Source organism: Phoenix dactylifera, chromosome 3, assembly GCF_051530095.1.
Source record: "Phoenix dactylifera cultivar Ajwa chromosome 3, Ajwa_hap1_PhDact_Kaust_v1.1, whole genome shotgun sequence".
Taxonomy (NCBI): domain Eukaryota; kingdom Viridiplantae; phylum Streptophyta; class Magnoliopsida; order Arecales; family Arecaceae; genus Phoenix; species Phoenix dactylifera.
This window is the reverse complement of record NC_143192.1, coordinates 1110729-1137510: the sequence shown is the minus strand read 5'-3', so window position 1 is coordinate 1137510 and position 26782 is coordinate 1110729. Positions and strand designations below refer to the sequence as shown.

The 26782-nt window shown below is 36.4% G+C and overlaps 1 protein-coding gene across 4 annotated transcripts; it reads left to right on the top strand.

The window, feature by feature from the left end:
• Positions 1-2179: 2179 nt before the first annotated feature.
• Positions 2180-25985, top strand: ORC3 (origin recognition complex subunit 3). Of its 4 annotated transcripts, none has more exons than XM_088717350.2 (17): positions 2180-2339; positions 2412-2630; positions 2727-2901; positions 2975-3144; positions 3284-3414; positions 4463-4736; positions 4840-4914; positions 5333-5409; positions 5506-5596; positions 10666-10862; positions 11392-11461; positions 16380-16468; positions 18533-18613; positions 21755-21830; positions 24503-24564; positions 25065-25229; positions 25609-25985. In XM_088717350.2, the coding sequence occupies exons 1-17, from the start codon at positions 2262-2264 to the stop codon at positions 25712-25714; spliced, it is 2136 nt and encodes a 711-aa protein (XP_088573476.1). In that variant the 5' UTR covers positions 2180-2261; the 3' UTR covers positions 25715-25985. The 4 variants fall into 4 exon arrangements, with proteins under 4 accessions (XP_088573476.1, XP_038979713.2, XP_088573477.1 ...); XM_039123785.3 differs by having other exon boundaries at positions 24437-24564; XM_088717351.2 differs by lacking the exon at positions 18533-18613.
• Positions 25986-26782: the final 797 nt, after the last annotated feature.

Here is a 26782-nt window from a genome sequence, read left to right as displayed (position 1 = left end):
TGATCTCGGATTGGACTTAGCTGAGATTTAATATTTAGGTGAAATAGCCAGGTCTAAGCTTGCCTTAGCTTGAGCTCAAGCCTGAATTCCAGAGCTTGAGGTTGGCTTTATAACAATTTGTAGAATTTGGGCCAGAGTAAGGATAGTTCCTATCGCTAGCCATGCGACAACAATTAGACCATGTTGGCATGCTGGCTATGTGATGGCTAGGGATGGGTTAATAAATTAACCAACCAAACGAGAACCCAAACTGGTGTGCTAAACTTGATTGATCAACAGTCTCATAGGCCAACTAACCCGGTTAGCTTTATTTCATGGGGAAGGATGAAATAAAGTTTAATTAGATGAGCTCTCTCTTCGCTTTTTTTACTTTTTCACTTTTTAACAACTTAGTTCTCTAACGCCTAATGTCAATCAAACAGCGAATAATTCTATCCCGTAATTATTTGATTTGAGAGTGATTGTAATAGTTTAATTTATTTACCACATCTAACTATTCGAAGCCTAAACACAATCTTACTCGTGCCTAGAGCTATCACTTGCATAAGTATTCTTCGCATGATAAGTATTCTTTGCATGATAACTTTATTCAAGCACATTACACTTGCCTTGATCACAAGAAAACAATGAAGATATAAACTACAATATGTTTTTGCTTTATAATGTATTGTTTAGTGAACTAGTTACCCTATGACCTAGTCAAGTAATAAGCAAACTTTAGGAACTCTTTTGAATTTAATATCATCAAGACATAAAATAAATTTTGTCAAGACAAATAAATGCTCTTTCATTTGTAGTATATTATAATGAGAATTTGGAGGAAGTCAAATCATGAAGTTTTTAGAGCATTAAAATTCAAATATAAAAAATATTAGAATACTAAATTTTTTGCATGAAAATTATGTCCACATTTTTAATTTTAAAGATACAATTGTATTTTTTTATAAAATCCTTTAGAGAAATGTAGCTTTGCGTTCTTAATTTTATAATCATGATTTTTTTTGATTGGTTTTAAAAATATTTTGAAAACAAATATTATAAAAATAGATATTTTTAAATATGACAAGAATTTAAGTGCTAATTGAAATATAAATAAAGTCATACAAATTAATTTTCTGCATAGTAATTGAGGTTACATCAGTAAAATTTGAAATTATCTAATGAAAAATAATGAGGGGTATTTAACATCCATGCAAATCACAAACACAGGATGAACATAATTATATATGTAGTGGTTAGACAAGAAATTATGAATAATTTGTACTCTTGAAGATGACTAGATCCATCTAATTGCACATGATTTCTTTGTATAAATATTATTTTTTTTTGAGCATTTAAGAAGAGTTTATTGGACTATGTGTTATAATGACTTTGTATTGTTTATATAGTATTTTTTTAAAAAAATTTTGGATAGCATTTTTATCTTCTCTTCACTTTGGACAAGAGCACTAATAGACGTGAGGAGGGAGTAGATGAAGCATGTTGTTCGTAATGGAAAGATATTATTGGGTGTATTTGTACCTGTATTGTTATTCGTAATGGAAAGTGTGTTGTTTTCTGATTTTATTGGTTGTATCCATATACGTATTGTATGAAAAATCCGTCAAAACAAAAAAAAGTAAAAAATTTATAAAAGAGTATAATTTAAATTTATTATTGACTAATATATTGAAGATGTTGCTCCGAAGCTTACGGAAACAACAAGCCACCGTGTAATAAGTGCTTATTTTGAGATCCGATTAATTTATTTTAAGTTTTGGTGCCATCAAATGGGTGACAATATATATAAATCTTATAATCAAATGTCCGAGTAGCAGAGACTTAGTCACCACTTTGCAATACACTCAACTCTGCCCCTTTTAATTCCATGTATTATAAAGATTTAAAGTGAAGAGCTCTCTTACTTCCTCTTTAGGTATTGTTAGATGCCAAATAGCAATGGGTGCATTAGAAAGAGGCAAAGTTGCTTAGATGTGTCAGAGCTGTTGAAAAGCTATCCATAGATATTATCTAACAAAATAGAAAAATTAATTGTAAGTCTATGCATTTCCATCTAAAATTTATCATGATGGCGTTTTCCATTAGTATCTGTACTTTATACGCCGAAATTAGTTCAAAACCATTAGTTGCCGAGGAGTCGGCGATTCCCCTCCAACTCTTCCCGCCAAAACAACCGCAGGCCCCCTGATAGGAGAAGCAAAAGAGGTCACGACGGACCCAAATAAACCCTAGCCTTCAGTCTTCTCTCTCGAAACCAGCCAATGCTGCCCTCTCCGATCTCTGATCCCCCCACTTCTTCGGCCGCCGCCGCCTCCGACGACGTCGATAACAATCTCCAGGTTCGCCTCTCACCGCTTCTCTTCTCTCCTTCGTCTGCTTCCTCTCTTCGCTTAACTGCCCCTTTTCCGTAGCCGTTCTTCGTTCTCCACAAGGCCTTGCCTCGAAAATCCGAGAGAAAGTCTTCCGGATGTGGCAGAGCGAGAAGAAAGATTGACTTGCCGCCTTCTTCCCCCAAGTCCATTGAGAAATCTGATGTCTCGTCGCCTGAAGAAGCCAACGATCGGATCTATGAGCAGCTTCGCCTCCAAGCCTTCAACCGAACCTGGTCCAAGATCGACTCCACCATCAAGGTGTCGTCTGCCTCTTCGTGCATCTCGATTTCTTGTTTTCATGTGAAAAAAGATGTTCTTTAACGAGTTTGATATTCCCCTTTGTTCTTCTTTCAGGATGTTTTGAGGCAGATCAATCTCAATCTGTTTGATGAAGTACAAAGGTGGGTTCTTGAGTCGTTCTCCAACATCAAATCCATCAGGCCACATAAAGTTTCTGAGATTCAAAGGCCCTATCCGCTTGTAACGGATACTATATGCAGGAAGATACCCACGGCATTGATCTTCACAAGTAAGATCTCCCCACTTGTAGCTCGTGGAACTAAATCTTATTCTAATGTGCTGACTGATTTTAATTGGTACAGAAAATGCGGAGTTTGTTGATGATCTGCTGACGTTTCAAGAGCTTGGCGGGCATCTGAAATCTAGTGGATGCCATGTGGCTTACCTCTCATCATTGGATTTCTCGGTTAAGCATGGGATATCTGGCTGTCTCAGAAGCTTGTTGAGACAGCTGGTTTCAGAGGCTCCCGATGTAAGAAACTGCTGCTACTTTTTTTTCAATTCTGATATTATCATCAATCTAAATTTTGAAAGAACAGATATTTTTCTCTTCTGGCTCCAGTTTGCTTGTCCCTTTACATGGTTGTTTTGCCGTCTTTCCTTGCATCTAGATGGCTGATATTTATATACTGGCCTCATGGTACTGTGAGCCGGAGAACTATGATAATCCTATCCTTCTGATAATCGATGATATGGAGCGATGCTGTGGCGCTGTCCTGGCCGAGTTCATCACAATGCTGAGGTATTCTTGTTCATGGGTTTCTAGAGGCCTCTCTCCTGCCACCTTTGATACCTTGCACAACTAGAGATATTGCCAAGGGATTTCAGTCCTCCACAATGGGTCCTATTTTAGAGATAACATTATGAAATATTTCCTGTTTGGCAAGCTGCCATAAGTTGAATCACCTATGAAGCAGCACAGCTTCATAATACAAAATCATAATCAGAGATAAAACTGATCTACTGTTTTTTGTTTATAGTGCCCTGTTATACAGTTTGTACCCAATTAAAGAGTATCTGTCACACTTGTAATTGTTTTCATTATTGGTACTAAATCAATCAAACCAGTAAGAACCTACAAGTTTCATACATTTTTCGGATATGGTACCCCCTTCTATGAAATTGACAGAGCCTTCCAGAAACCTCGACATGATCTCCTTTATGGAGGAGTCTGATTCAAAGTCATTTTTTGTGTCCAGGATTGGTGTTTTGAAGAGATCTAAGGTAGACTCAGTAACCAGCCAGAACCAGCTTCATTGGGTCTAAAGCTCTCAATAATAAACTCTAAATTCATATTATTTACTCAAGAAATAATTTTCATTCTCTTGTGCATTTGCAAGTGACATTCATAACAAGATATCATAACCTTTTTTTTTTTTTGAAATGCAAGGTTTTTTATTTTTCTTCCTCTCCAGTAATTGGTAAACCACTGAGGTCTGTGATAGAAGCCCCAAAGTTCTAGAAGATGGTTAGCATAGAGAAAGGAAAAAAATAGAGGATAAAATGGATATCTGCCAAAAATTAAACAAAAGTTCAAAAGCTGAATCACTCTGTTGTCATATTAGAAACTTTATCAAATAGAACACAGTGAATTGAAATGTTAATCTCATAAAATCTGTAAAAATAGACACTAATCTGCTTTATCTTTCTTCTTTATGCCTGACTAGGCCCAACGGTCCATGACATTATGTGGTCACATAGACCTAAAAATTTCTACCATGACCTAATAAAATTGCCCACAGATTTAATTTTTACTAGCAATCTGGCTCCTAAAAAGTTCCTGTTTTTAGTGAATGGGTGATCAAGATTCCAATCATCTTTATAATGGGAGTTGCAACAACTTTTGATGCCCCAAGGAGACTTCTTCTATCAGATGCACAGCAACACTTGCATCCTTCTAAGTTCACATTGGGATCTCCTTGTGAGAAGATGAATGCATTAGTTGAGTCTGTTCTTGTAAAATCATGTTCTGGCTTCAGTATCGGTCACAAAGTTGCAGCATTCTTAAGAAACTATTTCCTTAGACATGATGGAACAATTACTTCTTTCGTAAGGGCTCTAAAGGTTAGCACTTTGCCCTTTTAACTTTGATTTTAACATATGAGGCAAATTCTGCACCATGCTGCCTCCACGAGTATATGTATGTGAAAAAAGCTTCTTTCTGCAGCTTGCATGCATTAAACACTTTGAAATGGAGCCTCTGAGTTTTCTGGGCCTGGACATACCTGATGAAGATTGTGAGGTCATACTACTCTTCCCCTCTTATTAAATGTCTGAGATAGTGATAGTATTCTCCCATATCCATTTTTTCATATATAGAGTGAGCCACCTTGAACCACTATCTTGGTTTCGTTTTTATTTTTTGATGGAAGTAGTAATAAAGGTATCTGTACCGACCCTTACAAATATTTTAGTCTAATAATATTTCTGGAAACTGTAAAGATATGCTTGTTCCTTTGTTTATGTAATTTCTTCTACACTATGGAAACTACAAAGACATGAATTATACCATCATCATAACTTTGGCATCCCTTTGCAAATGGGCTTTTTGATTTTGATGAATATGTTGATTGACTTGTTTCTAATGTTTCAGAGATCTTCTTTTGACATAAATCTTGAATTCGTACTCTGTATTATTTTCCCATTGATTCCACATGCAGATTTTCCAGCATGGCCAGTGTGATTCATTGCCTGACTCTCTGCGTAATCATGCTTTCAATCTTCCATCCTGTCAAAGGTATGGGCATCCATATCATGTATATTTTTGCATGATAATTCATTCTATATTCAAGGCTAGTCGATGCTAGAATTATGAGCAACAAGACCTTTTCAGGGAAAAAAATCTGAAAGGCACTGGTGGAAGTTTGATACATGGGCTAACTGAGCTGAGGACGCTGCAAAAGGGTTGGAGTTCTGCTGTTATGGTAGGTCTTATAACATAATCTATCTGTTTTAGAGCACAATGAAAATTATGATGAGTGCAACTGAGTGCTTCTTCCATCTTCTGTAATTGAATAGTTGCCATCTTCTATTGTAATCATGCCTTTGATGAACAATTGCCGTACTATAGATGGCTTGAAGAGACTCTAATGAATGAAAACTAAAAAAATATGGAACTTGGGAATAACTACGCCAAAACTTTCTAGTCTTCATCTAGCACAACTAATTGTTCTATGTGGGTTTATACAAATTATGAAGGAGAATAGAAAAATGACTATATTACCTTTTACAATCAATCATCATTACATTGTAATTGACGTCCAGCTCGAACAATTTTCTACCTGTTTACTACTCTCTAAAACAGTTTAACGCTTCATTGAATATATGCTTGCAGATACCCTTTTAGTATTTATGCATGAAAGAAACTGTTAGATATATACCCTCAGAAATCAATTTGTAAATCAATTTTAATAATTATTGAATTATTTTTTTCTGCTTTTCACATATATGTTTATTTGTTTATTGGGTATTTGATTGTGACATGAGATGTTCACATGGTATATATGTTGGGTAATATTGTAGAAGGACCACACCCATGATTAATGAATCATAGGCGCGGAGTGGTGGTCTTTCGGTTCCTTGTTAACTCATGTTGTTCTAGGCCAAGTTGCATATTTTAGGCCTACACTCGTTGTGCCGCTATATAAGTAGGATGATAGGCTCCGTCATTGAGGTAGAGACCTTAAGCAGATGAGTGGGTGCACTGTAAGAGTACATGCATTGAACGGGATCCAAATATGAATACCTTCTGAAAGTGATCACTGATGTTGAGAAGAGTATTCAGCACAATTAGTTTGTATGTCCTTTGACTTAACTACTTAAGAGGTCTATGCATATATATTTGGTGTGTTCTTGTGCTTTGACTGAGTCAATTGTTGATAGTCTTCTCAAGATCAAATATACAGACAAAGTTGGATCTTGAGTGCACTAGATAAATTTGTATAGATGCTCAATTAGAAATCCACGGGCCTCAATTTGAGGTAGTATATTCAGTATGTTTGTATGAGGTTGGACCAAAAGAAAAACTGGTTAGTGAGATTTATGAAAATTATTTTCATTACATTTTATTATTATTATAAATAAAATATTTATTTGTGAAATTGTTTAAGAAACAATTTTTGGGTCCAACTAAATTACAAAATAAGAATTAAGAATTACATAAGCTAGGGATTTAATCAGTGATATTTTTCCGATCCTATTAGCTTATGTGGAATATAGTATGGTGGAAGGATAAATAAACAAAATTGTAAGCAAAAGGGATTTCATTAATTTAATCTCCATTTCTCAGGGGTCAATTACAAAGTGTTGATGGATATTTTTGCAATTTGTAGAAGCCCATAAATTCGGAATTAAAAGAATATAAGGCGTTTTATAAAAAATTATTTCTCAGTGATTCTACGGTCGAGAATAGAGATCCCTAAGGATCCCACACATATCATTGCGTAGGGCTTTATGTGGTGGTTATAAGTAGCTAGGGTTGGCCATCAAAACTATAAAAAGTCACGCAAAAGTTGCGAGAGCCACAAAAATCCAGGGAGAGGCAGTGAGCGTGAATCTCTTAGGAGGCAACACGCTTGGGTTGCTAGTGGTGAGATCTGTGTTTCTCTCACCCTGTTTGCTATTTTGCGGGATTTTTCCTTGGTTTTCTTCTGCTGCGGGGAAAGGATCCTGGATTTTCAAGAAAAATCATCCTTCAGAAACATCTCGTGCTTTATTATTTTTATTTTGAGAGCTGTACTTCCATGCTGTCGCATACGGATCTGTTCCCAACTTCTCTTCATACATGCTTGTTAGTCATGTGACCAAGGGGTTGAGTAATTGGTGGGAGATAGGAAGAATTGATGGTAAATATGTGGTTTGCCACCTGTAATCCTGCAACGGCTCTCTCTTTCTGGGTTGGGTTACATGTAGATATTCTTTTAGATGATTTAAGCCTCCATGTATGGTAAGAGGATTGGATGGGTTTTCAGCTCAAATACTTCGACTCTAGTGAGATACATGGTAGCCTTACTAGCAGGTTGCTTTAAATGGACATTTAAGGCTGCATCAATGAGCCTTTTATCTCTATTTGGAGATTTTTTTAAGCTTTATATTATTTGGCTTTATGCCAATTATCATGTGCCTTCAGGCACCAGGTAAATCAGGAGTAGATGCATCAAAGACTCCACAATCCTCTCAAAAAACTACCATGTCTATTGATCGCTAATACAATAGTTAGTTGAGTCAGAATACTGGGATGTATCCTTGATAATATAAATTTGGTCAATCTGCAGAGAATGAATTTGGCTCATCAAAAAGTGCACCATTGATTTGTCTGAAATGCCTTCTTTTGATGGCTGAAGTTACTTGACTAGGTGAAGGTAATCACTTACTATTTTAATGGTGGTAATTGATGAGGAATTCCTATCTATGATCTGACCAAAGTCACCAGTTTGGGTTATGGCCCATTAATTCAATGGATCTGTTTGACATTTTGGTTTCTGACTATTGTTGGGTGCACTGGCTTAATAATATTATAGACACGTCAAACCATCATATGATGAGGCTTGGATATTTTCTATTTAACAAAGGGAATAGCACCCTGCTTAGAGCTGAATGCCATTGAATGTTTGGTGCTGCATTATATTATTGTTTGGCTTTAGCACTCTTTGTTGGCCATTGAATTACATTTCCTTCTCAAATTAAGTCACTAAGACTTGTGTAGTTCTGTATAAAAGCCTTCGTTCAACTTGAAACCTTTCTGATTGTGTAATCCATATGCAATTTCAAGCTTGTATAACTCTAAATTCTAGCCCTAAAAACCTTTTATAATCCAACTATGAAAAGCCCAACTACTTTTCATGCCTTGTAACAGCATTTACAATGGAAACCCAGTTGAATTGTTTTGAGAGGAGAAAAAAAATCTTTTGATTTATATTTAGTAGTCATAGGAAAAGGATGTAAAGCTTTTTTCTTTCCATTCTCAAAGTTAGTGCCTCATGAGTCCATTGGAGGGTCTATGCTAAAGGGCAAGCCTTTTGGCTTGATGTACCATGGGGGAATATTTGCCAAAACTATGCATCGTAGGGGCAAATTAGTCACTAGTGTTCAAAGAATATTGCGGGACATCTATGTGCACAAGCTTCACATATGCAACATATTTTCAGAATGATGGTCGAATATGTTGATTTTTATTATTTTTATACTGATCCATTATTTAAGTTCGAGATGAGTCCATCCCTTGAAGGACTTTTGCTATTGTAGAGTAGTATAAAAGAAAAAAAGGGCGGCTTAGTGCACGAGGGCTCCTGCCACTGCAAGTTCTAGGGAGGGTCAGATGTATGCTGCCTTACCCCTGCACGTGGTGAGGCTGTTTTTATGTTTCAAACCTGTGATCCCATGTCATAATAGGATAGTTTTACCATTGTGCTAAGGCTCATCCTCTATGGAGTAGTATAAAAGAAAAAAGGTAAATATTATGGTTAAAAGCCTAAACTTGTCCATTTTATTTACAATAAGAAAATGTGTATGCCCAATTCTTCAATTTCAATGTTGCAGTCACAATGATCATGCGGAACAGTCATAGAAAAACATGAACTGCTGAGATTTTCTCAAATCTAGATATTAAGAGGCAACTTTAGTTGTTTTTTTTGCACATCTCCATGTTGACTATGCAGCAAGGCAGCCTTTTTCTTCCATATAACTATGTACACCTTTTGTTATAGTCACATGTTGCTCCTGCCTTTTGAATATTGTTGCACACTTGTACTTTCCTTTTAAAAATATTAAAAAATCACACTTATGATGGAAACCCTCAAAGCATATGATGTTTACTCTATGGAGCTAGAATGCCTGCAATAAGCAACTTTTGGAGTACAACTGATAGTATAAGAAACCATGGGTGCAGATAAAGGACATAGAAGATGGAAATATTTGCAAAACATAATCGGAAATATTGCATATTTGGTTGTACAAATTCTATTTTTTTTATTTAGATGACAATTAGAGAATAAAATTTGGCACTAGTTGATATTAGGAACCATTTGTGGTGTCAAATTTTGATGGTTTTAGAGCATGAAGAATTTTTATTCCTTCTAAATATACATCTTGGCTCGGTGATTGGCTTGATGGAAGTCAATGATGTTATGTTGCATAGTCGTAGGTAGATACTTACTAGTTACTAGGGCTAGTCTCAAGTCTCTCATGGATGACTAAGTAACCTCTGGAGTAAGCAAGAAAGAATAAAGGTGGCTGATTATGATGTTGAATAGTTTCTTCTGGAGTCGTGTGGAAAAAAGGATGTACTTCATAGTAAAATGGTGTGCTGAGAGGTGCCACAGAATCTACTAGACAAGTCTGAGGTTGTTGTTTTGGGAGTGCGAATATCTTCTAGAGACAAACACCCACCATTTCTGTAACTATTGTCTGGGACAATTGGGATACACCATGCTTGTAGCAGTCAGCATGTAAAATATTAAACTGTACCGTTTTCTCATAGAATCAGATACTTTGCTCAACTTAGCTAAATCTTCAAGTTATATTTGAAGAAATGTGAACCCTCAATCTGAACTTTCGATTTGGACTCCAAACTTGTCCACAATATCCTCATCCATGGATTGCCCCCTATGTGATTCTTCCTAGTTATCTTAGCTAGTAGGGCGATCAGAGAGTTTTCCATGCATGCTTATTTTTCACTTGAAGTGAGTTACTTTTCTTTTCTTTTTTTGGTTTATTTGCATGGTCAATGTTAGTATGTGGATGTCTTTCTGTTGTTCAACCTATTAAGTCATTTTTAATTGTTCAAAATTTAAACTATGTGCATCTATGGTCCAAATTTATGCAAAATAATGTGCTTCATTGGCAATAGATATTATTGCTAAAGGGCACCTTTTTCATTTTTTGAGAAATGTGTTTCTAGTTGATTTGTCATTTCTTGTGATCGGTCAAAACCTCATGTTCCAATCACTGTTATCTTATGGCATATGATGCTACGACCTCTGGCTATCCATGGCAGTGCTTATTTGAAGTTGGAAAACAAAAAAATATGCAACTACTAGACATTTTCTGCGAGGCCATTGATCCAACTCTCTACAACCTGAGGGCTTCAGATCATAACTTGCAGTTATCTTCATTGACTGGTCGCAGTCTCATTGAAGGAAAGTCTGGTTCTGCTAAAGGAGGCTTTATTGCTCAGGCAATACAACAGGTAAGGTATGTAAGTACTGTTCAACTAAGAATCAAGTGGCTAGATATTGTACCTCATGGCTACAATGTGCTAACCATATCTTTTAGGTTGTTTCAGATATTATGTTTTCTATCTTTTTGAGTTAAACATGGACTAATGCAATAATATCCATGAGAACTTTTTTAAACTGGGCTAGCTTACTGTTATAGATTGCTAGAAAAACTCCCATACTTGAAAGAAGGCTGTAGCATTTATAAATATAAACCACGTGGTAAATTGGTCCTCTTGTAGCTACTAGTAAATAACTGCTAACGAGTGAAATAGTTCTTCAAGTTTGCAAAATTTTATCTGCAATTCGTCATTAACCTAATGCACGCTCAGGTTATATTAGCCATGGATTTCACCTCAGGATTGTATCACCCTTCCTAGTTACTGGTCTTTCATTAACTTGATGGTGCTTGTGGTGCAACTGATTTCTAAATTCCTGAAGCATTCTTTATATTGTATTATCTTAGACATATATGAATGTCTTGTTAACTTTTTCTATTGGATCAGGGAGCTCCCAGCAGCATCACTCTCTCATTTGCTTAACATTTGGGTTGTCCACATAGAGGAAATGAATGAGGTATTACTTTTAAGTTATAATTTTATCCCCAGTTTCATCTAGAAGATTCATTTCTAAACCCTGTTATACTGATGTATTTATTCTTGTGCAGAGTCTTTAGTTCTCTTGGCTACCATGTAATTACAGAATATCTGATTTTTCTGTTTGGCATTCTAAAAATTTAAGCTCAGATACATTTTTAATTATATACATATCACAGATGCCCTCTTCAAATGTGTAATAGATATAGCATTCAGCATTTTGAAACTCATGGTACAGTGGGAGTGGTCATCCAAAAACAGAAAAAAACTAAAAGAATTGATATTCTGAGCTATAGAAGCACTAATATGTTTCCTGGAACACTTAGCAACCATGGACATGTCATTTTGCCTACGAAACGTTGATGTCTTTATAACTTAACCTAAACAACTTGGATAAATAAATGATCTTGAATATTGGAAGATGCAGGCAACTACATGATGCTAAGTATGCCTCCAAGTTGTTAGATCAAATTGACTTCATGTTATTTCAGATATGCTGCTTAAGGTGTAACCTAACTGCTTAAGCAACCAATAAATGACTGGACTAAACATTTTTCTTAAATGTCATCCCAGTGTTACTACATTGTTGAATCTTACTGGAAAGACCCATAAAGTAATCTCCCATCAATCTTGCAGGAAATTTGTCAGGTAATCCTAATAGATCCTCGAGAGGATGGCTAAGATGGCCCTCTCACCTTCAAAATCAATGATAGGCCATCCAAATTGAAGATCCAAATGGTTGAACATGATTTGCACTAAAAAAAAAACTTTAGTTTGGAAATTTGCCAATATTCCAAACAACTTTAGTTTGGAAATTGATCGGTACGGGCCGGTTCAACATATCTTGATTAGTATTACTCAAATTTGCCAATATTCCAAACAACTTTAGTTTGGAAATACTCACATTCATTTTAGCAGTGAAAAGATGTACCATTATTATCTATGCCCTCTTGATTTAATGTCCTTATAAATTTGGGAATAACTTGTCCAGTGTAAATGTAAAATATTTGGATTTTACTCTTGTAAGCATATGTCGGCACACTTCTTGCTGGAAAGATGAGACTTAGGCTTTTTAGTAAACCATCAATCACTTAACCAAACCATACAGAGGAGGAAGAGTTATTGCTGCTTTTTACAAGAAGTAGGTGCCTGCAGCAAAGTTGGCTAAACTGGACCGAACCATCTGGTTTGGTCAGTACTGAGCTGACTCCGTGGGGAACCGGGTCGGTTCAGGTATTAAAACCGGAAACGGCTCTAAACCAGTCTGAAAGGGCTGGAACCGGACCCAACTGGCTGGAACTGTTTGCTAACCGGCCGGTTTCGTTCGAACGGTTCACACCGAGTTGACCCGATTCGGAACTAGGCTTCTTCCCCCTTTTCTTCTTTTGTTAAAAGATGTTAGGAAGGTCCGACATTTTTTCTTTGTAACTCTAAACGTCTCTCAGCTCTCCTTTTCCCCCAGTTTGCAAAATTACACCGATTCAACATGATTGAAGAAAGATTCAAGCTTAAATAAGATGTGCTTCCTCTTCCTATCTCATTTATTATTTTGGGCTCCAAAAAATAGCTCGAAATTTACAAAATAAAGTGAGATCATGCTAAATTTTTTGATTTGGGCATGATTTTATGATATGTTGTAGATCTATAGATGATCTATATGATAACATAAAAATTTTTAATTTTTGAATTATATATAATTTTAAAAATTAAAAATATATTTTGGATTAAAAAATAAAAAATTAAAAAATATAATTTAAAAAAATGTAAAATCAGAAGCGTATTTTGGGGGCATGCAAGCTACTCTCTAGTAAAATTTAGTATCCATTTATTTAAGTTTTAATACGATCATGCGTATAGTGACTTAGGACTAAATTTGGAAAAAATTGAAGAATAAGTAGTTTTTGCATCCATTGTTGGGTTCTATATGGATCTGAGTTGAAATTAATTTTTTAAATATTTATATTTAACAATTATTTTTTAATTTAAAAATTAAAAATATATAATTAATACAAAAAAATATGAAAAATTAGTCGTACGTAATACATATTTTAGAAGTATTTTATGAAGTTAAATACATATTTTTCAGAATTTATGGTATTTAAACATATTTTTTTAATTTAAAATTATTAAAAAATATATAAATAAATAAATAATAGTATTATGTATTAGATAAAATAGATATAACTTTTGAGGTAATGTGATTTACAAGATTGAGCTTGATCCAGAAGTCACAGCTCTATGTCTAAAAAAGGTAAGTTAACTTAAGTGACATGTGTAAGTTAATTGGTATCTTAAATTATTAACATATTACAACACGATTTTTTTTACAGACTAGAATATTTAGAGAGGGCACTGACAGCTTTGGAGTCTCGACAGCTCTTGTAAGAAAAGTATGAATCCGGATATATTACACATTAGGAAGATATTTATCCGGCGTTAGATGGCTACTAATACGATACTATCTTATATGTAATTTTCTTCAATATTTTTGTAGTTGAATGGTGGATTTATTTTGATTTGTCTGCAAAAAATCATAAGCGGCTAGCTATTCGAATCCTCTTTCAGATGATCTCCTCGAGTGGCCGTGAGTGCAACTGGTCCATCCTCGTCCTCATCCATAGCAAGTAGAGAAAAAGTCAAATACAGAAGCGCCTCAATGACCTTGTATATGTTTACTACAATCTGAGGTTGAGGCTGAAGTACATTCAGGAGGAAGTGGAGCTAAAATACATAGATCTGATTCATAGTGCTTTTGTTGATGATGAGGAAGATCCTATGATCGGATGGCTTGTGGGCCAGTAGTATGAGACAGAGCTTGATGAGTGAGGATTGCTTCCACGACTGGTCAGTTTTGTGGCTAGTTTTATAGCCAGCGAGGCTAAGATCGATGCAGCGCTATGGGCAGAGAGCAATATTTCACGTATCCTTTCAGCTGATTAGCCACAGCCACAGGGGTCACTGGGGAGCTGGTCACCATATGGCTCTTTATTCAAGACATCCTCTTAGAGATATGATCAGAGATGCTTAGACGAGGCCATTATGCTATCTGATTGACTCGGTCAGGAGGGCGACATACATTCTTCTAACATAGCCAGGCAAAGAGGGGGCACAAAGGGAAAGTAGGTAGAAAGTGGCACGAATGATAAACAAGAAGAGTGGCACGAAGGGTAAGCAGGCAGCGAGTGGCACAAAGGGTAAGCAGGCAGCGAGTGGCACAAAGGATAAGCATGCAGCTGCTTAATGCACCAAAAAAGAAAAACAAAAGGCACCAGCAACCCCCATGGAGAGTGTGGAGGAGGAGCCAGTTCACTCAGATTTAGAGATTAGGAGCAGCAGTTTTGGTGGTCATGGATCTACTAGCCAGAGGAGTGGAGGATATGAGACCACCATTTATGAGACACAGCCGCATGGTGGTCTTTGATTCATCGATGAGTTCCAGTTTACGCATGTTACATAGGATAGGAACCACGGTGCATGATTTGGTAGAGCCCGCAAGGATATGATTGCATGTAGAAGGGCTCCTCGAGATCATTTAGAAGGATACATTACAGCTATAGATCACCTTGCATGTGGAGTAGCATCCATAGACGTATCAGGTTTTCAGTCGTATACTAGAATCTTATTATCTGCAGCTATGGGCAACCTATGACCCATATGGATGCGGATATGGATATGGTGTGTCTAAGGCATCTTCCAATGGCTCTATCCTACGCAGCCTAAAGCATCTTACGGGTCGATTTTGCTGCCGGCTTATTCAGATGGTCTCCTTCACAGCCGTTTTATCAGTCAGAGGACACCTATTTGAGAGTGCTTATAACCCAGAGAGTGTTCCTTACGGAATGAACATACAAGACTATAATGCTGCTTGGTTAAAGGAGTGGGCTGATGTGCCTCCTGACTATGCTAATGATCCGGATATCTATGAAAGGCATTGCCACTCAACGAGATTTTGGATATCAGTATGTATGTTGTACTTTAAATATATGTAATTGATTATATTATTTTATTTTATTTACTTTATTAGTTGATTTTAGGATATTTTATGTTTGCAACATGCAACATTTCACTAATTATTTTATATTTTGTATCACTTTAAAATAACAAGATGCATCATTTAGGTTACACCGGAATCATAGAAACATCAAAAATCATAAAAAAACATCAAATTAGACTTAAAATCATTGAAAAATTTAAAAAAATGATTATCAATTAATTAAACTTAAAAAACTCAAAAAAAGGGTGTGCTGGCTCCGAACCGGCACGCCCAAGCGTACCATGTGTCAGCACGATATTGAACCAGCATCGTACCGACCCGCCCATCAACTGGTATGGGTCCTGATACCGGTTCGGCGAACCTTGACCTATAGCCTATCTTTCTAAGAAATCAGTGACAATGAAAACATAAAGTGCTTTTTAACCTTGACTTCCCTTTCACAGTCTTAGAGGAGTATCAGAAATGAAAAATGTTTGACTTGATGTTCAGGGTCTTAGTGAATATAATGTTGGACAGAAATTTTTCTGGTTGGATGAGAAGCAACGGAGGTTTTCTGTTGAAAAGCTACGGTGGATATTTATTGGCAGAAAAAGATTTTAGGGAAGAAGTAGAGAATTATGAAACTAAGCCATATACAAATAGAAGTTTACATGCAGAAAATAAGCTCAAGATGATTGAGGGGATGTGGAGTCATTTTAACATTGTACAAGGTATAATTTATCTATTACCTGTAATATTTGTTCTAAACAGGTTTTTATATTTTATTTTTGTGAAATTATTGGACAATAGTTCAACTTTTTTAGATACATCGTGGAACATAGTAATTACGCATTTGAGATTTTACTGTTAATTTCAATTTTCTAATGGAAATAGACTTTATTGATGGATCCTCTTGTTCTTACAGATTCAAGATAGAGTGAGAGAACTTCAATCAATAATAAGTTCTGGAGGAGGTGGCCCAGTTCTCAAAGAAAAATGCACAGATATTCATAAGTAAGCAGTATCTACTTTTTTGGTTTTTATGCTAGATAGGGGTAGGGAACCAACTGAAAGATGCTAGCAATGAGGGGTGGAAAGGTCACATATAGAACCCTGAAACCCGACTGTTGTTGGTTTCACTGGAAGTGTAATAATAGGAAAAAGGTGATTCACAATATTTATTGGTTTCATGATATCGATTTGGGGCATTTTTCTTTGCTTGTTTTTATTGAGCTAATTGTTTCCTTCTAGCCACTTCAACCTGCCTCAGCCTGCTGCCACATATGCTTATGCTGAAAATATGATAATAAGCATGCCACCGGTGTAGCATCTGATCACATCTGTAAAGCTCTTATGTGAAGTTTACACATTTCACTCATGCTCTGGCTTCTGTTATTAATTAGAAAAATCTTCATATGGGTTGCTTCTTTGTAATCTTAAAGAAATGAATTTTATCGAAATAAATATATTATACAGTCTGTCTAACTTTTTATGTAAATAAAAAAACATTCTTTAACTAGAACGCTTGTATCAGATGGACTTCTTCTGAGTGAGCAAGCTGGAAAATTTTGCTTTTCATCAGTGGTTGCATGCGCATTTTGTCTTTCTATGACATAATTTGCTAGGCTAAGTTCATATGTTGATTGACTTAGCACCATGCCTACAGAACCTATGAAATTTTGGTTTAATCCAAAAAATTGGATATATTTATAGTATAATTTGGTTGCCTTAGTTTCTGATACATCAGATGCAACTAGCTAGTTTTTGATATTGATCTAACTTTTGATTCAGAAATAGCTTCTAGAAACCAACTTGTTCTTTAATGCACTGGAAGCACCTAAAAGGGCAAGTGAAAACTAATAACTCTAAGGAAACAAAGGGCCTTCAGATCCCAAAAGGAGGGGAATTTGATACTTTAAATATCTTAAATACATGCCCAGAATAGATATCACCAAGTTAAAGCTCTGAACAACATTGAAATGCCAAAAGGAACTATGAAAGGAAATAAGGGTAATGGAAGGAAGTGGAGTTCTGTGTCAAATTTAATCCAAAAAGGTACCTCAAAGGGTAGTAAGTAGGATGATCAAGAAAGCAAGGGATCATAAATCAAAGCTCTTAGGTGCATAACCAGGAAAAGGAAATTTGCAAAAAATATGCAGGAAGGGTTCAAAATGGAACTTGACAAAACCAGTGAAGTTGCTGACAACCAAGCTGTGAAAAAGGTGACCCAGTGCATGAGGCTCTCACCATTGTAGGCTCTGGAGGGTGTTAGAGGTACGCAGCCTTACCCCATGTGCAGAGAGGCTGTTTTTGTATTTTGTACCCATGACCTTCAGGTTATAATGGAGCAACCTTACTATTGTGCTAAAGCTCTTCCTCTGCTGACAACCAAGCAGTGAACATAGTAAAACATGGCTTATCTTTGAAGATATAGCAATTTTTAGACAGCAAATCTAGTTTTTAATGTCATGAAATTTAGGGCAGAAGTGTTGGAGTGAGTGCATTGTTTGATTGGTCTTGTAGCTAAATTTGATTGTTACAAATGATTCACACCATATGAGCAACACACTGCAATATGGAGGTCTAAGTTCTAATCTCGAAACATAAATGCTGGAGCGAATACACTATCTAATTGGGCCATGAAACTAAATATTTTGTTATATATGGCTCACATCCTCAAGCAAATGCCATAATAAATTTGTTAAAACCATGCTATCAGCACCAAGCCTTGCTCCAGTAAGATGGGTCAGCTATGGAGCACAATTCTACCAAAGGCTTAGAAGCAAGATCAAGTGTCTACCATTTGGAACCATACTTGAAGTCCACGTTCAGACTCATAATATTACATTTGAGGCATCACAGAATTCACATATTTTTTGTTGCATATTACAATAGATTGGGTCACTAAACATTCATCTCTCTCCTGCCACTCAATGAAATCTTCATGAAGCATTTAAAAAAGATCATTTGTTCTCAGGGAATTAAGGTTAGTTGACCTGTTACACATGGATTAGGTCCTAAGGTATACAATAGGAGGAACACAAGGAAGTAAAAAAATTTCTTAATGGTGATATACAGGCGGTCAATATCGCTGAGTGCGGGAAAGGGAACACTGTCAGTGAATGACAAAGCTGCTATGCTGTTGGAAGGCATGGTCAGGTAGGATCCCTTTTATATCTTGTATGTATATGTAGTTTGATGCTCTCTTTATCATAACATGTAGTCAGTTGTCCATCTATGAAAGTTTAAATACTTTGTATTTCATGGATACTGAAGAATGCAGAGTGCTTTGGTAGTGATGATTGCTCTATACTGTACTGTATTTATTTTGCTTTCATCAAACAGGAAAATCCTTTATCACTGTTTCAAGAGATGTCTTGTTCGCTTATATGTGATGATTATTTCTTTATTTTCTTTAGTAATTAGTGCTTTAGTTAGCTTTATATTACAAGATCAGTATGCAAAGTAGAGACAATACCATAATCATTTATTATATTACTCTAAACAAATTGCAATACTAAAGGAATATAGAAACTTCAAGAGACATGTACTTGGTGAGTCAACCTCTTATTGCCTTTGGAATTGTTGAGTTCTTAACTATGATCTATTTCTATTTTACGTGGAGTTTCTACAACTGTGCTCGATATGGAGTACAAAAGTAAATTGACAAGGATTACAGTTGTAAGATTGTAAACAGGTTTAGGTTGAATGTTCTCTACGGTTTGTTGTTGAAATCTTTATTTTGGAGATACATGCATTTGAGCTGACAAGGGTCACCGTTTCTAATAATTAAGCTCTGTGTGTACACAGACCCGATATGCATACTTTCTCATGTTGACATACTCAATGACAAACCAATCGGGTCTTTTCATACCTGCTCCAAAGTACTCATTTATGGTCTACCATTTTCTGATGTCACACTATCATATAATATTTGAATTGCTTTAAAATTTGGCCTTAATTTTGTTGGCATTCTGTCTGGTGTTGATTTTGCATCACTCGATGCATCACCCTCCAGTCAGATGAAGTTCTTGTCTGATGGAGCGGACATCAAGCCAGGCTTAAATTCTTCATCTTCAATTGTGTTTCCTGTTTCAATTGTGATTAGACAAGTTGCCTAACCATTGCTGTTTACCACATCCCAGTTGGACCTTTGACTATAATCTGGTGTTGAGGTGAAATATCGAGCAATGTCATACAACTGTTGCTGATTACTTTTCTGCCGATGTCTTTTTAGATCTGGGCATTTTCTTGTTATTCTTTTCATTCATTCTAATAATAAATTTGTTGGGACACTCTGTTGCCAATCCAATTTTCTGTATTTTATGTTTATATATGCATATTGATATTACTCACTATTATTTTTAGAAATATAAGTTGGTACAATTTATTTGATACATTCTTCCCCTGGCAAAGTTGCTGATGTTTTGACCAGACTATCATTGGGAGACTGATTCATGAATTAGGCAACAGTTAGTGGATTTAAATTTATGGGACAAATATAAACGTTTTCATTAACTGAAACTTATCTTACAAGGTTGAATTTGTAACTAGCAAGGACTACTATAGTAGGCAGTAAACCTATAACTGTGACAAGAAAAGTATAAAAAATTCAATTAGTTAGATGGAAACAAATGTTGTATTAACTGAAACTTGTACTATAGGGTTGAAATTGTAACTGTGGCAAAGGATACCTACTATGCAGAAAACCCCTAACATAAAAGGAAACAAGCATTACTATATAGAGAACCAGTTGTAAATGCCAGCAAGGACTTTGGGCATACTATTCCAACGAGCCTTTGCAAGGACAGAGAAGTTAGCCAGCACATACAGTGGTCTCAGTCTTTCTTTTTTTCCTTTTTCTTAGCCTTACCATAGAGCAAAATTCCACTTTAATTTGCAAAACCTTAAGCAAAGTCCAGAGTCCAATTCTTCACCCCTTCCCCTTGGGTCCACTGTCTGATCGTCTGCTAAATAAATTTCTAGTTAAGATAATGCCTGCCCTGTGCATTTAATAGAGCATATAATTCATTTAAAAAAGACTGCCTTTTGTCATCTATTATGCAACATGTCTTTCAAAGTAAAATCAAAATAATAGTAAAAAGGAACTTGTTAATTCAAATTATATATATATGTGTGACTGCATGCGTGTGTAAGTGGGTATGTATGGGTTTGTAATTTTGCTTAGCTGAAGTTAACAGACTTTAGACTCTTGTCCTTGGCACTGGATTTTAAAATCATATTGCTGGATGTTTTGGTTGGCATTGCTAGAGTTCAGTGATGTTTATCAGAACTTGTGCCTTGTGGCATTTGCCTGAATGGAGGCAATCATTCTTATAGATTCTGCTTCATTTTTTAGTGGAAAATGACTCCCATATTAAGGAGGCAATCATTCTTATAGATTCTTCTACTTTTTTTAGTGGAAAAGGACTCCCATATAATAATTAAGTGATCTTTAACATCAAATGTACATGCATATGCACCAAAATGCATTGATAACCAAACCACTTACCAAATCTGTCAGCATATTAAATAACATTTACATCAAACATGAGTCAGACAACTGCATGGACATGCACTTGCACCAAACTATTAGATGCACTCCCCTTTAGTTTTTGTTGCTTTTACCATCATCTATGAGTTTATGACATTCAAACATCAGAGTTGATAATTGTTTTTGAAAAGTACAATTATTAGCTCTGATGTTTTGCCATAAACTGATGGATGATAGTAATAGCAAATAAGCTTTTCAAAAAAGACATTCAAACATCAGAGTGAATAATTGTTGACCTTGCCTAATTACTATAGGGAATACCTGAAAATAGATGTTGAATTTTGATGTCTATATTTTATAAAATAGCTGTATTTTTTTTAAATTGATGATAATGAATATATAATTATCTCCGTGTGCTGCACGTGTTTCTGCTTTTGCAAGGAAGAGGGATAAGGAAGGTTTAAAAATTAAAACTCATAAGAAAAATCAAGTTCAGTCAATCTGTTAGTTTTATCATTTTTTATGTATGCAGAATTATTGGTGGAACATCAAAATAATTTCTTTTGCATGCTCAGGTAAATCACAGATTGTTATTTATGTTGTTAGTAAATAAGGGGTATCATGAATAATTAAAGTTGAATGGACAACTGGGGTATATACATCTAGCCTTAGCTGCATGCAAGGAGGGCAGGAAAGAAAAGGAAAATCTTTGATGCATTACTCTTTTTTTAACAACTTAAATTCTGTTATTGTTGTATCTGTCCCAAAAGGGTATTCACTGTACAGTAATTTTGATTTTGAAACAGGAAATTTTTGATGCCCATTGAGTGTGTACCGTTCCATGAAATAGTTTGCTTCAAACATGTTGATGTTCTACAGTCAGTAAGTATCCATACTCATGTTCTTCTATAAATAGGGTTCTTTTTTATTGGTCTCTATGTTATTGGCATCTTAATTTCTTTATGACTTGCACATATAGATATCTAAATCACTTATCTTTACTTTAATTTAATTTATTTGGCCTAGCTTTATTTCATGAAATGCCATCATTGTTGTCAACTTGTCATAATGTCTTTCTTCAACTAAAATTTTCATTTGTCATATAATTATCCTTTTAATTTTCTAATGTGATAAGTACACCAGAATGGAGAGCAATGATAGTCTATGGAACTTCTATTGCAAAACTAAGAAGCTCATAGGGAGTCCACGAGAGCACAATAAATAATGGCGAGTAGAGATTCTTGAAGCTTAGCCTGTCATTGTCGTTGACCCTCTTCGTTGTAATCCGATATCTTAATCTCATTTGCCATGTTTTCAGCCCCAATCGAGACACTGACCCAGCTAAGGACTGGTCACCAAGTCAACTAATCGGATTAGTGATATTGATTATTAAATAACTAAAATAATTATAGGAAATAAAAGATATATATTCTATACATGTTTCTTAAATTTCTATTAGTGAATTAAGAGATTAAGCTCGAATTTGGTCAACAAAGATTTCATATGAGTCATTCTCAATGAATATGGAGAAGTGAAATATAGTAGTATTTTTTTTTTTTGCCAGTTTGGGATGAGCTTGGGCGTGAGACATCTAGTCCAACTTGAAATACTCCACTAAACTGGCAGCCCAACTTTTTGAACCCAAACATTATTGAAACATGTATAATAATATCGGTAAAGTTCGCTGAACGAGTACCAGGGCTCGTACTGGCCGATGATTGATTCGGTAATACTGAAACAGGGGGAGGGAGGGTGGGAGGGAGAAAAAGAGAGAGATAGAGAGAGAGAGGGAGGGGGAGAGGAAGAAGAGAGGGAGGGAGAGAGAGAAGCTGAGGAGCCTTGAATCGTCGACTGGGAGCTTCAGGAGCTCCAGATCCAATGATGGGACCAAGATAGATAGGGTGAGAGAGGGTGTGAGAGAGAGAGGCAGAGAATCTTCGAGTTGTATACTAGGAGCTTTGACAGCTTCGGATCTAGCAACGGGACCGCGAAAGGGGGGGAGAGACTCACTTGTAAGGAAGGTCATCATTGCCATCGTTATACATCATCTTCGTCAACTCTACAGGAATGACAAGTTTCCAATGCAGAGCTTTGAGCAGGGGAGCTATGAATAGGGGCTGAGGAGAGATTAGGGCTTCGAAGGGCCGCCTCTTATAATCAAAACGGATCAGCTAAACCATGATGGTACCCAACTGGTCCGATTTGGTACACCTTGAACCATCCAGTTCGGTGTGCTCCGAATCAGCCGATTTGGTATGGTCTGGTAGGCCCTGAATATAGGTGAATGGTATTGAAGGGTTGGAGTCCAACCTTTGATGTAACTTGACTTGCATTATTGTACCATATCAAATAGGTAGTGTGTACCTGGAGAGGATCCAAATAAGAGCTTCCCTTCCTATTGAAGTTCCCCTTTTCCTCTCCATTGTAGGCCATTTGTATAACCAAGAAAAGGGCCGTGAATCTTGAGACCATGGGAATTAGGCTTGGGTGGTAGTTTACATGTTTGGCTCATGAACTACATATAGGAAGGGTGTCACTTCTCTCTCAACCTTCTACTTTGTTTGTTCAGAAGCAGATTGCGTGCATAGCAGTTTTGCTTTTGGTTTTGCTTTCTTTTTTCCAAAAAGGTTCTATACAGAAGGACCAAACCACAGACTTTACAAAGAAATAGGGGTGAAGACAAGGACAAAATAATCTTATAAGCATCGGTTTAGTAATGGCTAGTTGAAACTTGCCTGTATTGCTGGTTGAGGAACACCCAGCCTGTTTAAAGGAAGTGGACTAGCCAATAAGCTGGTTCACCTATCCAACTGGTCAATTTGTTTTGGCTCTGGTAACATCTATTAGCATATTGTCATGGATGATGGATCTCAATAAGTCAATTCTAGGCCACTTTCTATTCACATGGTTGAGGAAGAAATGTGACCTTGCCTTGACACTAGCATCAATTATTCGTGCTTGTTTGTGCAGTGTCAACCAACCGAGTTGCTGCAGGGGCTTGACTAATACTAGGTGAAATGTACAAGTGTAAAGGGAAATTAGACATTTGGTGAACAGTGTGTGCATGCCTATTTGTATCTGTACACGTGCACATGCATGTAGTACAGCACTCACTATCTAGAAACTCACAACCCAAACCACGACAGTGACCATCAAGCCTTGTCTTAACTATTTGGAATTGAATATTTTAGATATAAAGAATATTCCTAATGGTAATATAATAACATCTATTGCAATAATGCGATAACTATAACCAGTGAACACCTGTTCCACCTATTTAAATATACTTCTTATTCTTCAGTTTTTCCCCTTTTTGGCAGATATTCCTCTCCATTCATTTCTACTACGGGCCAGACATTATTAAAAAATAATTTAAAATTTGCCCCCTTATAGATGAACAATTGCTGTCTGTCCTTTCAATGTTCCTGAAGATCAGATTATGAAATTTGTAACTTCTATAATATAAGAAAGTTCCTTATTGTACCTAGGCTTTAATTGGAGATCCAAGGAGAACAATTCAGGTTGATCTTCTGAAGTCCCCAACTTATCTTCAGTGCAGATGCTGCAGCAGAGGTGGGAATGTCTTATCATCGTCCATGCATGATACCTCAATTATGTAAGCAATTTGCCCTTATTTTATAAGCACTCATGTATCATATTTAGTCGATATCAAGTAATTCATGCCACATTACTGAAATTTGACATTCACCATAGAAATATGACCAACACAGTGAATTTTAATTGCTACCAGTCATTTTGGAAATAGAAACTCAAAGTTCTATTGCAGTTTCAAGTTTCCAGCTTCTAGTGAGATGTATGCAACTGTCACTTTAGCAACAGAATCCTTTTAAGGAAATGATTTAGGTTGCAATATAAAGCACTCGCTGCATAAAGTTGATGGTCCCATGCCCTGTGTATTGGTACTCATCCTGCCTCCTCATCTGCTGGATCAGTGCAATTCAAGGTGGTTCCTGGGACTATGACGCATGTCCCCATCCACCCATCTGATTACTCTTGCAGTCGCACCGTATTGCAACCTAACTCAATTCCCATATAAAAGCTTCATAATGCCAACTACTATATGTGATCTGAAAATGTTAAAATATTTGGTTGCAGTTACAGTCTTGCCCAAGAGTATGGTGACATCATCAATCTCCCTGATTGGTACCAATCTTTCAAGGCAACAGTCAGTGCTGGCACTAAAACCAAACGTAAATTGCAGCATTCACCAGCATCAAAAAAAGTTAAAGCCACACCTTCAGAGAGTGAAGCTACAATTCAGTATCCTCCAGGTGTCTTGTTTTTCTTGTAATTCCAGCAACTGATGAGACACCAAATCATGCAGTAATATCTAGGGTATACAGTTCATGCATCAGGTCATCTTGGACTTCTGCCATAAATGTTGCTTAAATGGGTTATATTAGAATGTGTTTATGATTTGCTAAGAACTTGTCTGTGATTGTGATGCATGCAAACCTAGCTGCTTTGGAGCTGGTATTTTTGGGAAATGTCTCTACATTATATTTCCATCCTAGAATAATATAATTCACTATCAGTAGTAATCTGAATCTGCTTATATACGGGCTTGTGGCCCCTTTTGTAGGACTCTAATTGACTATTGATCTTATTCCCTTGTGGTCCTTAACTTGAGTTCTTTCAGAGCAAGGTTTTGCAGAGCAGTTACGGAGCTCCAAATTACAGGGCTTATTCGGATGCCGAGCAAGAGGAGACCAGATTTTGTACAAAGAGTTGCATTTGGTCTCTAAGCCGTTGAAGCAATGCAAATGGTCGGCAACATATGAAATTGAATACTGGCACCAGAATCTAACTATTACATTTATAGCAGGGCGTTTTCATCTTATTTGCTGTAAAGTCGATGTCCAGTCAGCTTTTGCCATTATATGGATATAAAGATAATGTGGGTCTCAATTTCCAGGATTCAAATACATTTTTTGCTTTTGTGACTGCAGGTACTAGATTTAATTTGGGGCCTTCCTAATGCTATGATCTAAATTAAAATCTTTTTCTTTGCTGTCAGCTTATCCTAATAATCAGTGAATGTAGACCTAGTGAAGCTGGAGAAGAAATTCTCTTGCCAAGAAAATATGACATCCGCCAGGGATTTTGCTGCACCAATTTACCAATAAGTTCCCAAACAATGCATAAAATAGAAGAACGCGGTCGTTTTTGCCCTTATATTTGACAATCATGTAAGCAATTTGCCCTTAAGCGACTAGGCGATGGCAGAGATAACCGAACTGACTAAACTTGCTGTTCTTCTGAAGGACGTTTCATTATCTTCAACGCATGACAAAGTTTCCTGAAGACGGGACAAATCCAAGGTGTTCTCGGACAAGAACACCTATCAGTTCCCCAAGGATGCTGGTGTGGGATCTGCTGGAGAAGGTCAGAAGTGTTCAATTGGCTTGGTTTATCATAATACCCTGTTAACAGCAAATAATCTATAAGGATGTTGGAATGCTCCGGAGAGATGCTCTCTATGTGATGATGCCCAAGAACCAGAGCATCACCACTTCCTCCAACGTACACGTGCTAAAAGAGTTTGGGATCACCTACTTCCATCCCATCACAATTGCTGGTTGCCGGGATAGCTGGATTAAGCCACCCAGTCTCTCAAATCTTCCACGATAGGATGGAAGAAACCGAAGGGTATTTAGATTCGTCTCTGGGGCTCCGATACTAGCATCATGCAGGTTCAAGAAGTTGAAAGACAAACCTTTTAAATGCTGACATCAAAAGCCAACTGTTTCACACTTCTTGAATTGCGGTAAGAACTACAATGTAGGATGCATAGCAACGAATTACCAAGGATT